Source organism: Podarcis raffonei, chromosome 1 (assembly GCF_027172205.1).
Source record: "Podarcis raffonei isolate rPodRaf1 chromosome 1, rPodRaf1.pri, whole genome shotgun sequence".
In the NCBI taxonomy this organism is placed as follows: Eukaryota; Metazoa; Chordata; class Lepidosauria; order Squamata; family Lacertidae; genus Podarcis; species Podarcis raffonei.
Window position 1 is genome coordinate 86,630,720 of NC_070602.1, and position 13,817 is coordinate 86,644,536.

The 13,817-nt window shown below is 47.2% G+C and overlaps 1 protein-coding gene across 13 annotated transcripts in view; it reads left to right on the top strand.

The window, feature by feature from the left end:
* Window positions 1-13,817, top strand: part of TNS1 (tensin 1) — a 315,520-nt gene that overhangs the window by 251,266 nt on the left and 50,437 nt on the right. For all 13 annotated transcript variants that reach the window (XM_053402387.1, XM_053402396.1, XM_053402412.1 and 10 more), the window contains one exon: window positions 10,860-12,596. In XM_053402387.1, the coding sequence (XP_053258362.1) occupies window positions 10,860-12,596 (1,737 nt within the window). The remainder of the gene's footprint in view (window positions 1-10,859; window positions 12,597-13,817) is intronic.

The window sequence follows — 13,817 nt, forward strand, 5'->3', positions numbered from 1 at the left end:
CATCCATCTGGGGGAAGCAGATGGGTTGGCAAATATTGAAGTGTTGCTGGGAGCATGGGAATGAAAATATCCCCTTCTACAACTCAGAAATGAGAAAAGCAGATAGTGCCGTGATGGTGAGCGCATGTGAAATACAGAGGATGCAAGCTGCCAGGCATACAGCTGTGCACATGAGTTTGCCTCGTGGCCGAAGAGGAGGGATAAACTGTGTGTTCGACACTGCCCATTTGAAGGGAACATTTCCTCAAGGGAATGTTTAATGCAGGGAACAACCAGTGTGGTGCCTTTCAGATGTGGTTGGACTCCCAGTTCCAACTAGCATGACCAATAGACAGGGACAGTGGGAGTTGTAGTTCAACAACATCTGGAGGGCGCAGATTCTTACTGAAAACTTTTTGCCTTAGACTTCTCTCCTTCAGCTCACCTAAGCAGACTTGACAAAGAGTTCTCCTTTGGGAAACTTATCTATTGTGCTTCTGTCCCATTTTCTGCTTTTTAATTGTCTGCAGCTCTTATTGATCCTGTCACTTTCTGTGTCTTTTGTTTAATAAAATAATATAAGGGCCTTTTTGAAGGCAACCTGGGTCCTGTGGGGTACTATGGATGCTGTCCTTTGATTTGCCACCCCAGTGGGCATATGTGTCATTAGGAGCACCTGCACAGCCCATTGCCCCCAACCCCAGGAACATTAAAATGAGAAGGGTGGTATTGGTCTCAAGCCCAGCCTAAAGAAGGATGAACTCAAGAGTGAAAAGACCACAATAGTCAATACACTTTCAAACCACAGAAAAGCTGGCGGAGGTGAGTGATTGACCGCCTTTCACATTGAGTTGTGCCTTCTGTCTGCCTGAACTGCTAAAGCTATCGACAACCCACATGAAACTCTCATCAGCAGGCATAAGGCTTTTGTTTTCACCGTTGTGTCTGGCTCCTTCACTCTCTCTCCCCCCCTTCCCCCCCTCGCTCTTGCCTGTAGGGAGATGGAGGCCGTCTCCTTGCCTTTCAACAGCTGACTAAAGCAAGAGGAATCTACCTTCTCTGCTCCCTCCCCCTTTTGTTGGCATGGACAGCCTCTACTGTGGTCTGAGTTTTCAAGGTGCAGGACTAGGAGCTGGCGGGAAGTCTTCTTGACTGCCGCAGTGCAGAAGCCTTTGTTGTGAAATAAGGACAGCCCTGCTCTGAGATATGGTGCATTGCAGGGCTGGCCCACCCATGAGGCAAGGTGAGGCGGCTGCCTCAGGCAGCAGGATCCGCAGGAACAACAGATCCGGCCTCCAAGGAATGCATTGCCCATTGCTACTGCATTCCCCCCTTGTCTCCATTGTAGATCTTCACCTCCCCCCCTTGTTTTTGATGTAGGTCTTCACTCACCCTTTCTTCCCTGGTGGGTGGGGAGGCATTTTGTGGTTTGCCTCAGGTGCCAAAATGTATTGGGCTGGCCCTGGTGCATTGTGGGATATGATGTGGGAGCAACACCACCTCCTCTGAAAATACCTTCCAACTTTGGAGTTAAGCCTTGGACAAGACATCTTTCCATATCTGCTCAGGCTGCACCATGCCCCCTGAATCTTTATGTCTTCTAAATAGGTACCCCACCTGCCCCACAACCATGGGCATTGTTAGAAAACCTCCCCACCTTCCATTCTAGAAGCTCTGCAGTTGTGCTCCAGGTGTCAACCTGAAAAACACTAGTAGAGCACTTCAAAGAAGGCGTCATTCCCATTGTGGGGTTTTAGTTTTAGAGCGATTTTGGTGCACTGGTACTTTGCCTATGCCAACCCAGTGGACTCGCAACAAGTATCATCCTGAACAGCCCTGACTCACAGAACTGTGAAAGGCAAATGGATAAAAGTAGGAAGCAGGCATTCTTCTGTGCAGAGTGAGAATGACACTGGTGTTTGACGGGCCCTTCCCCAATCTTGGGGCCTCAGCCAATGGCCAACAACACTCCCCTGAGGAGCCTGCCCTGGCAGATGTGGGGAACATAAGAAGACCTCTGATCCATCTAGCTCAGGCTTGTCTACACTGACTGGTAGTCACTCTCTCAGATTTCAGACCTACCTCCCAGTCCTACTTGGAGATACTGGGGATTGAACCTGGGACCTTCTGCAAGCAAAGCAGATCCTTGACCACTTAGCAAAGGGCCTTATAATGTCACCTTTCCTTTGCAGTTGCCAACACTCAGGAGAGCTTAAAATGTACTTAGAGTTGCATTCTGCAAGCTGGCTCCACCTCTCAGGGGCAGACCCTGGCACTATCCATTCATCACCGAAGTGGTGAATGACATCATCTACCTTCCTCTGAAAAGAAAGGAGGCATGTTTTTTTCTTGTTAGAACAAGGATATGAAAAACAAAACAAAACAAAATAAAGATGCTCTTTTTCACTTCCAAGATTCCCTTCAGTTGCAAGTCAGCCTGAGTAATAAGAGTGTATTTGGCTGGAATTGTTCTTGGGTGGTTTTTTTTTTTGGGGGGGGAGAATGTGCACACTCTAGAGATCTCCCTGTCCTGCATCTGACTGTGAATACAGAAGGAGCATCAAATGACTATATCACTCAGTGTGCAACACAACTTTTAAAGCTTCAGCCCCTGAACAGTCTTGGAGAAAAAAAGTTTTAAAGCCCCACTAAGCTACATGATGATGACAACAATGGTAATGTGTTAAATTTATATACTGCCCTTCATCCGAAGATGACAGATTCTGCTCTGCCTACCATGGTGAATGATGAGGGCTTGGCTTCAAGCTAAGACATCTTTTCCAGTGTAGATTGCAAGGCGGTTGGGAGAAGGCTGGCACCTCCAATCCCCAGGAACTGGGGTGAGGAGAAAGAATACGATGGGAGCTTATAAGAGAAGCAGGGAAGCAGTGAGACAGTGCTGGTGGCAAGAAGTGTGAAGGATCAATTACATTCCCAACTTGATATTTAGTTTTCTGATGGTCTAAACCATTAGTTTCAACATAGCTAAAGGTGTGGACTTGACCCAAATGGTGTTCTTTAAATGCCGTCTGCCCTTATTTAAAACCAAGGCTGCTGGGGCGGGGGGTGAGGAGAGGAATTATGCCTTTCTATGTCTTCATTGTTCAGCAGCTGGAAAAATGCTGCTGTGGTTGTGTGAGGTCCCTCTGGAAGAAAAAGAAAAGTTTTGGCGAGTATGGAATGGAAAGGAATGATCTGGCTGTGTCCCTGGTCTCCTCCCCTTTGGGCAGAACTGTCTCTTTTTCTCTCTCCCTCTCTCCCTCCAGCTGCACTCTTTTTCCACTCCCTTCTGTCATTCTGCCTCTTTCCCCACCTCTTTCCCTCCCTCCTGCTCCCCCCCACCACCACTCCCCAACTCTCTGTGTCTCTCAGTGACTTGTGTTGAGCATTTCAGTGGCTGGGAGCTCCCAGCAGCCCTCCTTCTTCCATGCTCCGGTCACTCAGCCTCTTCTGTGATGTCATTTCTGAAATCACATAACTACGGGATGATAAGTGGAGCCCTCGGGATCTGACTGGCTGAAATTACAGACAGGGTTTTATCCCACTCGCTTCCTACAAGCCAGGGGGAAAATAAACCTCACTCCCATGCCTGACAGATGGAAAGGCAGTGTGCTCCAGCAGGGTCTTCCAGGAGCAGCCGCTGCAAACTTCAGCTCTGAAGAATAAATAGCCAAGCCCAGTTTCTCTCCAGCTGCGGAGAGGCTTTCCTGTGCGGTGAGTTTACCTTCCCTGTCTTGGGGTTCAGCTTTTCTCTTGGGATGATCCGTGCTCGGAGTGTTCAGTCCTTCCCACCTGGGATGATGGTGCTGGGAGACAAGGAGCAGTTTCTTGATATTGCAGCAGCCTCATAGCAGAAGCTAGGCTGGCACTGAGGTTCAGAGTACAGAGTGCACACAGCTCTCCTGGTGGAACTGCGGTGTAGCCTTGCCCCCTCAGGGTCTTCGCCTACCTACAAAGAAAGCATCTTGTGCAGGCCACTTTAACTGCAAGCAAACTGGAAATCTGCCCAGGGCAAGCCACTTTCTGATTATAATTATCAATGGGTTTTTTTTTGTTGTTTTTTTGCAACATACACAAATAGAAGCCTTGTAGTATTAACTTGATTGAACTTGTGTGAGTTAATCTTCACAGCATGCCCACTCAAGGTGTTTTCGTCATCTGCCATGTGTTAAGACTTGTCACACAGTTTCTCGGGATGGCACAAAGGTGACAGGATGCAAAAGCTTTACCTAGAGGTTTCTGGGTGCAAATCAGTACTCTCTGGGGTCAGTGGGGCCTGGCGGGCTGAATCATACCAAACGTACCTCTCAGGGTACTACTACATACTGAGCATGGGTTGAAAGCTGAACCCAGTGCTAACTGCAGTCCTCAGGGAATAGGAACTGAACTCTGAAGAATAATCCAGCCTCCCCAACCCCATCCCTCCCAAAGCTGAATATTTGATTTTGTACTCTCTTGTCTTAGGGGTTGTTGTTTACTCTGACATGTAAACGATTCCTTCGCGTTCGTATTTTTACGCAGGGATGCAGCTGACGCCACCCAGGCTTGCAAAAAGTATATTTGGAATTGACTTTCATTTCATTTTCATTTCCAGAAAGCTGGACTCTGTGCCAATTGGCACCACTGCCTTTCTTACTGCTGCTTCTTTTTATATCTTTTGTCTATCAGGACATGGACTTGTTCCTTTTTGTATGTGGGGTGAGGGGTGCAAGATATGTGGCCAAGGATGCAGGGAGACAGAAAACTGCTTGACTATACCGGTATATTATTTTCAGTTTTGGTGAAACAAGTGCGGCTTCAAAGGCTGGGTGTGGTATATGCCCACCTGGTTAGGCTGGTCAATATCCATCAGTGAAGCAGAGAGCGGGGGTGAGATCCGGAGGGGAAAGAGCTTGTTTTCTCCTGGTGTTGAGATCCCCATTCTTACATCTGAATCAATACAGATAGCTCCAGCTACTTCTTCCCTCTTTCATACCATCGCAGTATCAAATGCCTCTGACAGCTCTGGCAGCTGGGTCAATAAACAAATGGGTGTTCTTCCTCCTCCCTTCATGTCACTTGACTGAATAGCTCTGCTGGCACTCATTACCGTAACAGAGGAGATGGACAAGAGGGGCACCTGTTACTAGTAAGCTGGGCATCGCAACAGGTTTTTGTTGTTATTTAGCTTCTGGGGAATTGGCCCTTGTGTTAGCTGGAAACAATCACTGAGTGCATGCAAGAGAGAGAGACAAACAAAATGTTAAAATAAATCTATTGACAGAGGGCATATGAGGGTGGTTTGACCTGTGGATTTCTGTTTGTGGCACATATGGTGATTCTCCATCATAATAGGGTGCCAGCGGTAATGCTGATCTCTCTTGGAAGAGCTCACAGAGATAGCAAACAGAGGCAGTGAGGAGCACTGCAGTTGTTCACCTGCCTGGATCTTTCATTTCATTGTAGTCTCACAAGTCTGCTGACTGGTTTTTGCCTATTGGAAGCAAAACCTTATATTCAGGAGGCTCAAAAAGCATGAACTTTGGAGATAAAACCCATGACTTCTGCTGCAGCTGTTTACCTGTGAGAGCAGCCTGTGCAGAAAGACAGCGGGGGGGGGGGGAGGAGAGAGAACACACAATGGCCTTCGTGCTGGGTTAGTAGTTGCCTCTAGGGAAGGAAGAGGGTGCCATAGGTTTTTATGTGGCTGGGCCCCCATTGCTCGATACATATAGAGGGTCACCACCTCTGTGTGGTCCAGTAGCCCCTCTGGATTAGGTCTGAAAATGCCAATGTGAAAGCAGACTTTAGCTGCACATTGTTTCTGTACCATAACGCCAGCTTTAAGGAGAAACACAGACAACCCAAATTTTGTTGATTTTATGTGTACCTTTTGATAAAACACTTTATAGTATTTTATGTAAACTGCTAAGGTGTTTTTCTTTTTCTTTTGATCAAGCGGTCCATTGCGTTTTGTTAAGTAGAATAAACAGCCCCAACAGTTTCCCGCAGCTGCTGCTGTTATGTAAAACAACAAAATGGTGGGCACTGCTGATCATAGATACTGAATTGCATCTGGCTTGGCTCTGATCTATCATACCTTGATGTGAACTTCTCGCTTGCCACAAATATTGTTAGGCCCATTTTCATCCTCAACAGTGGGGGTACACAGCAACGTAAGCCCTATGGAACTGAGGCACCCTGGACATCCTCAAGTTCCCCCACCCTTCTTTTGCTAAGTGGCCTGTGGCATGTTCAGACTGGCAGGATGGTGGTTGACTAAGTTCTACTCAAGTAGACAAGTTGGTATTAATAAGCATAACTTAGTGGTGCTAATTAATTTCAGTGAGTTGACTTTGAGGAAAACTTAACTGAATACCATCCTCAGTATTTTGTGGGAGGGATTCAAGTGTCTGCCGGAACTTTAGGTTTGCACAGTTAAAGTGGATTACAGGCTTCTGTCACCCTTGCATAGCAAATCCACTAAAAAGGGAAAAGAAAAAAAACCCCAAACTTTTTGTGATTTGGAAAGTGATGGAGAAATGCATTGAAAAATGCATGAACACATGTGAATCGGGTTGAATGCTCATTGCCATATACTGTAACTGTTCTGTAACGCATTGGAACAAATGCTGAATAAAGACCAGACATAGTCTAATGGCTGGGTAAGCTCCGTGCAAGCAGATCAGGGTGAATGGTAAATAAACAGATCCTCTTAATGTGCTCTTTCCCCTCTGAAAATGGCATTGCAGGGGACAGGGATGAGTTTCTTTCCTCTGTGTCCCCTACTAATGTTACCGTGGGCCTTTCAAATAGGATGACACTCAGGGTGCATTCTGGGATGTTTTCTGGCTGTGTTTGCAATTTAAAAATAATCACTTGAGCTTGGCAGAAGGATAACTTTGAGAGGGTTCTACTGGCACCAATAGGCGGATGCTGGTCCCGTTGACCAAATAAAGATACATGTGTCCCCCCCTTTTCTTCTTTTGTTCCTCTGTTTCCTATTAGTGCCACCTGCCCCATGTGCTTAATACAGCAGCAGCACCAAGAGACCTGGACAAATTCACCCATGGCCACAGTTCCATCTTTCTCCACACAAACTAGCTGAGGGAGGTGGTTAGGGATCTGGAGAGCTGGTGTTCCTTCAAGAAAAGTGGGGAGTGGAGTGAACTTTCTCCTCCAGTATTACTTTGTGGCTTCCCCACAAAGTTCACCAGTTGATTTGAGGGCTATGTGTGTGGTTGCCCAGCCCTTGGGAAGAATGTTAGAGCTTCGTCCCATCCTTTTTAAAGCGAAGTGGGAGGCATGCCAGCCGATGGGCAACCTGGGCTACAAATAACCATTGTGGGAAAAGGTCAGTTTAGAGAAGCTATGTGTGGAGAGCTGCTTCTCAAAAGGGGCCAGAAATTATTTGATAGGCTTGGGTCAGCTGGATACATAGAAAACACTGGGAGGTAAGCTAGTATATTTTATGGCTGCAGCTTTGTGAATACATATGTCTGCGTTCTCTGGAAAACAGTTACTTTAAATAAATTTTGGAATGGTGCTGAATGTGTATCTCTACCACTGTCCCATAATTGCTGGTGTGTGAAAGAATGTACATTATGTGCCGCTGCTTCTCTGGGCATATACTGGTTAAGCACAACTGTCTCTGTGTGTATTTCTTGATGGTTACTCTGTGTATACACATATAAAAAGTGTGATTGTTGCTTTTGAGTAGTATTTTATATGCAATTGGTGGTGGTGGTGGTTATTCTGAGTCCGTGTCTGTTCCTGTTTGCTGAATATTTGTGTGTGTCCACATGCACTGTTATGCTACACCCACCCACACCCCTATAAACACCCAAGTTTGATATTCTCTTCTCTCTTTTTGAAGTATTCTACAACTTTAGTGCTGAGAAACAGGGGAGTGAAGTAGGGCTTGTTCTCAGTGAAGACAACACAACTTTACTTGGTTGTCTGCCTTGTGTGATGGTTGGTCTAAACCTATTTTCATTTTCTGCCTGCTGCTACTGTGTGTTTGTGTTTGTGTGTGCACATGCTTGTGCTTAGGTAGTGTTCTGTAGGAAAGAAATTGGGCTTCCAGTTGGCAGGTTAGAACTTTGAAGCAGTTACGGAAGTGCTTGCTGTTTGCAGATAGGAGCCCTATGACTTCACACTCTTCCATTAGGCCATCTTCTGTTCCTGAAGTCAATCCTTGGCTTATTGCCAGATAGAAGTCACTTTTTCCCCTAAATGAAAGCATTCCATATTGTGGTGCAGCCAGTTCCAGGAAACCTCACAGGATACCTAAGAAAAAGGCAGAACGTTTCTGTGTGAGAAAGAAAGGATCCTCCAGTTTGAGCTGGAACTCACGTTGAAACAATCCTATATCCCAAATTGCTTTGTTTTCTGTGCAATTAAACATTGCCATTTTTTTTTAATTTTTATGTTTCATGAGCCCACTTCATGCATGCTTAAAATCCCTTCATGGAGCAGTCCTGAAACCTCAGCTGCAAAGAGAAAGTTATGTGTGATCTAATGAGACCATATAGTTTTCCATTGATGACTACACAAGCACAAGAGTATAATAAAAATTGTTGTTGTTGTTATGTAATAATGTATTAGATACCATGGTTTTAAGTCACGGCTTCTTAAAATGATTAAAAACAAATAAACAGCATAATCACAGTCATGATAACAGCAGTAAAAGTATTGTAGATCAATAGATCACAGCCAACTATTTTAATGTAAGACTATAAATTGAAGTTTGCCATCTATAAAATCACCTTTTTAAAAGCAGTCCTGAACAAAGACCTTTTTAAGAACCCAGGTGGGGGGGCTCATCATTTATCTGGGGGTGGGTGGGAGAGTAATCCATAGTTGTGGGGCTGCCTCAGAAAAGGTCTCATCTGTTGTACCAGCCAGCCAGCCTGACCTCCCTTCCTGGTGGGCACATGAACAGAACTTTGGTGGCTGATCTCAAATCCTTGACAGGTTACAGTATAGGTCACAGGTGCTCCTTTGATTTACTTGGTCCCAGATGTTTCAGGAGGACTTCATGGTCACTATTAGGGCATATAGACAGAGAGTGCAGCTGAGGCAGAGTAGGTGGGTCCTCTGTGCCCACATGAACTGTCACCAGTGTCTTGACTATAATAGTGCAATAGACTATAATACTATAATAGATTGCCCAAAGAAGGTGGGGAAAACCTGTTGCTGCATAATCCCCTAACTGAGGAGATCGAATATCTCCTCAAAACATTGCTGCTTTACCTTGCAAACCACCTGCAGCATAAGGTTCATCTCTAGATCTGTCTATACAATTCTTTAGTGCCCGTGATGCTAGTGAAAATTAGATGGACCTTCCACTTGCTTGTTTATTCATTCATTCATTCATGCATGCATTTAACATGATTTATATACCGCTTAATCTGAGAAACCTCCAAGTGGTTTATACAAAACAGTCTTACGGTGAGCAAAAGTGTAAAATGTTCTCTGCCACAAACACACACATTTCTTAAAAGCATTCCCAGTGCTATTCATACCCATGTTTCTTTTCACTAGGTTGATATCATTTTATTTTATTTTATTTGGTTAGGTTCTCTTTTTTCTGAAGTGACCCCATCCAGTCAAGCACCACTATTAGTGAGTGCCAGGCTTACCTAATTCCAACTGAATTCAGAGAGAAGGCAGTGCTTCCTGCATTGCATGACCCTCACTCTTAATGGGCATTTGTGGGGAAGGCAGAACACAGCAACCACTTAAATGGGTATGAAGAGGAAGGTAAATTCCTGCACTTGCAACACTACAAACACTTTTTCTCCCTTTCAAGCTCCGTCTCTCATCACTGAAAAGAGGAGAAGAGGTGCCGATTATAGATTAAAGTGTTAGTGAGAAGTGCCCCCCTCCATTTTAACTTGGCCCTGGCCTTCAAAACATCTTAATCAAAAGCAGAATGAAACATTAGCAGGAGAGCTCTTTTTATCCCCATCAAGACCATTTGTTTTATTTTGGACTGCAAAGTGAACACAGTGCTTTTTTTAGTTGGTGGAATCAGGTTGTTGTTGTTGTTTTGCTGTTTAAAAAAGCATTGTTTCTTGAATTAAGGTTAAATGCCAGATGAATTTCCATGTTTCTCTGAGCAGGCACACTTGGGCTACTTTTGCTCTTACAGTAAAGTTCCAAACCTATAGAATGGAAGCTGGTGGTTGGCTTCCCTCTCATGAGAAGGTTGCTTGTTCTGAGCCTTTGGTTGGAGGATCCAGCCTTGGTGCTACGTCAGGGTTATACAACATCAGGGCTGTACGACAGGTGACTCACCAAACCTAACACAACCCATCAGCTGCATATTGGGGCCTGCCTGTGCCTAAAAGCCCCCCCTGGTCATGCAGCAAAAATAGGATTATTGAAGTCCTTTGTCTTGGTGGGTCACAACTTGTGCAGACTTGACTAGAGGATCTTCTGGTCTCTGCCTTTTCATGGTGTCCCAACCATTCTCAACTTGCTTACCTCTTGCTAAAGAGGTTTCATGTATCCTGGGATCAATACAGGTACATTTGCTACAAAACATGCTGTGTTTTGTAATAGCAAGTCAAGAAGAAAATAGCCAGCAAATGTGTTTTACTCCAGTAGCCGCCAGCACTTCTCTGGCTGCGATTAGGTCCTGTGGGAGCAGAACATGGCAGGGGCTGTGCTACCATCAGAGAGACACACTGGCGTCTCTTGTCTTCAGAGGCCTGGAGGGCACAGGATGTGATAATGCTTGGCAGCTGGTTGGCAGGGTCGCAGTGTCCCTTCTCATTGTAGCTAAATGCAGACGACCAGCCCAGGTATTGTTTATGTCTTAATTGGAACACATAAGCTTTTGCAGCATAACAGCTATTGATTTTCCTGTCTCCCTTCTCTCTTCCTCCATGCAGAGGTTGGTCACACCCAAGGGCCTCTGGATGGCAGCCTATATGCCAAGGTGAAGAAGAAAGACTCACTTCACGGCAGCACCGGCACCGTCAACACCAACCGCATCACGCTCTCGGCTGCCCCCAACCACATTGAGCACACACTCTCTGTTAGCAGTGATTCGGGCAACTCCACCGCCTCCACCAAGACAGACAAGACTGACGAGCAGGCCGTGCCCACAGTCCCCGGCAGCAGCGGAGGAAGCAACCCTATACTAACCCCAGAGGAGAAGCGGGAGCTTGACAGCTTGCTCAGCGGCTTTGGCTTGGAGAACGAGGCCGCCATGCATAACCACAACCCCAGCGGGGGAGCAGTGGTTGCTTCCACCACCTCAGGCCGCCACATCGTTCCAGCTCAGGTGCATGTCAACGGGGAAGCTGCCAGCTTAGTGGCCGAGAGGGAAACAGACATTCTGGACGACGAGTTGCCCAACCAGGATGGGCACAGCGTGGGGAGCCTGGGCACCCTCTCGTCATTTGATGGCACCACCAACACCAGTGACATGGGCTACCACGAGGCCCCTCGGATGGAGAGCCTCAACTCCTTGCCCAATGGGTCGTCCAACTTCAACGGCATAGACAAGCTGCACGATTCAGAGACGGTGATCAATGGTGGCTACCCCTACAACAACCAGAACACCTTGCGGAGCATGATGGGACGTCACCCCCAGGACCCGTATGGGCACATCCGTCCTTCAGTGTCTGCCCAGGAGAATTTGGCTGACTACTACCAGCATGGCTTCCCCACTCCTGGCTGGTTGCAACCCCAGCCGCCGGCTGCCAGCCAGCAGTACCCTTACGGCTACGATCCAAATGGCATATACCGCTCGCAGTCCTTCCCCACAGCGACTGCTGAGAGCCCCCAGCTGCCCCAGGCACCAGCCCGGAGCACGAGTAGCCGGGAAGCTGTCCAGAGGGGACTTAACTCTTGGCAGCAGCAAAGTGGAGGCAGCAGACCACCTTCCCGCCAACAGGATGGTGCCCGAGACAGCCAAAGTCCCAGTGTTTCCAGTGCAAGCCCTCAGCCCAGCCCTTCACAAGCAGCACCCCCTCAAAGCATCAGCATCCCTGAATTCCCCAGGGTGGCCTCCCAGAAGGAAATAGAGCAGTCCATTGAGGCCCTCAACATGCTCATGCTTGACCTGGACCCTTCTGTCTCCATGATGCACAAGTCCCAGAGTGTCCCGGTGTCTTCCAGAGAAGATAAGCCACGCCCGGTGGCTCTCTCAGTATCTGCCCAGCCTGTCACTGGTCCTCAAGTGGTGCAGCCAAAGTCTACCAATCCTTTTGGCCCTATTCCAGGAAGCCCTTCCCACAACTCCATGGGCATCTCTGTGTCCCAGCTGCCTGACCACCAGGCGCCTAAAGCTCATCCCACAAAGCTATTGCTCCACAATGCTGCAGAGCCAGAGTACCCCGCGCAGGATGACCAGGAGGCTTATTTGTCCTATGGCTATCCGAACCAGCAAGCCAGGAGCTATGGCCAGGCTGCAGGAAGCCCTCCCACATCTCCCAGGCCTCACGCAATGGCATATAAGCTCATGGAAGCTCAGCATCCCCTGCTGACATCACCCCCATCCCCTGGGATGACAATTCAAGCCCAGGTACCAATAAAGAATGCGGAGAACAGTGAGGAACCTTCTCGCCCCACAGAGGAAGAGCCTTTGCATATTGAAGGTCTGGTGGCCCACAGGGTAGCAGGTAGGAAGCCTTATTCTCTGTTTTCTTATGAGTCAGGGGTTTTTATCCTTAGGGCTCAGAAGTCCCCCACCCCCACATAATCTTTTAGTGCTGGTAGGAGAAGAATGCTGCTCCAGGGCCCCGGATTGTTTCATGTGGCTTAGTCCAAAATAGAATGGATAAACTGAACTGTTCCCATAGCAGTCCTGGGGGTGGTGTGTTGGGGAAATGCCTGGTAGGAGGGCTCTCGCAACCACACTTGCAAACAACATGCAAATGCTGTAGGATCTATCTATGCAAGGGGTGGGTGGGTTTTTTTGGGGGTAAACATGCCAGGGGTGGATGGCTTTTTGGGGAGGTAAACATGCCATACTAAGGCATGTTATACCTTTAAAGCACATTCTTTCCCTCAAATAATTCTGTGCACTGAAGGTGGTTAAGAGTTGCTAGGAAGTGCAACTCTTTAGTGCAACTGCTACAACCCATTCCAGATTATTTAACAAGAAGCATTTACCCTACTGTGAGGGGTAAACTGGTACCCAGAAATCTTGGGGGGGAAAGAATGTGCTTTAAATATATAGTGTGCACATAGCCTTAGACACAAAGTATTTGTTAGTGCAAGTCTAGTGTGCAATATAGTCCTTATATAAAGTGTGTCATGCCCACGCTGATTGGCTTGGGGCAGTTTTGTCTCAAGAGAGGAGGGGTCACATGGAGGCCCATTGCAATAATCTAGTCTTGAGGCTACCAATGCCAGGATCAAAGTGGCTGTCTTGGTCCAGTAGCGGCCGTAGCTGTCTTACCAACCGAAGCTGGTAAAAGGCACTCCTAGCTGCCAGGGCAATTTGTGCCTCAAGTGACAGCCCTAGATCTCAGCCTCTCTCCCTGTTCCTTCAGAAGGTGCAGGGAGGCTTCCCTTCATCCTCTGCAAGAGAATGATTGTTGCTCTGGGGCAATTGAATGCACTTGTCTAGATTTAGATGCGTCTCCCCGAGTCCTGGTGGCTAATGCCAGGTTTCTGCAGAGCTAACTGCGAACCTACAGCTTGGAACAGATGAAAGCCATCATGCCTGATTTGTAACTTACTGGTATTTGGCATTAAGGCATGGGATGCAACATGCATGGCAGGGTTGGAGCTTAGGAATGAATTGCTCAGCAACTGCTGGGGAGATGGCTGTAAACAAGGCAGGGCTCTGACTTGATTTTATGCTCACTGAATGAGCAGCACAAGAGCCTTTAATG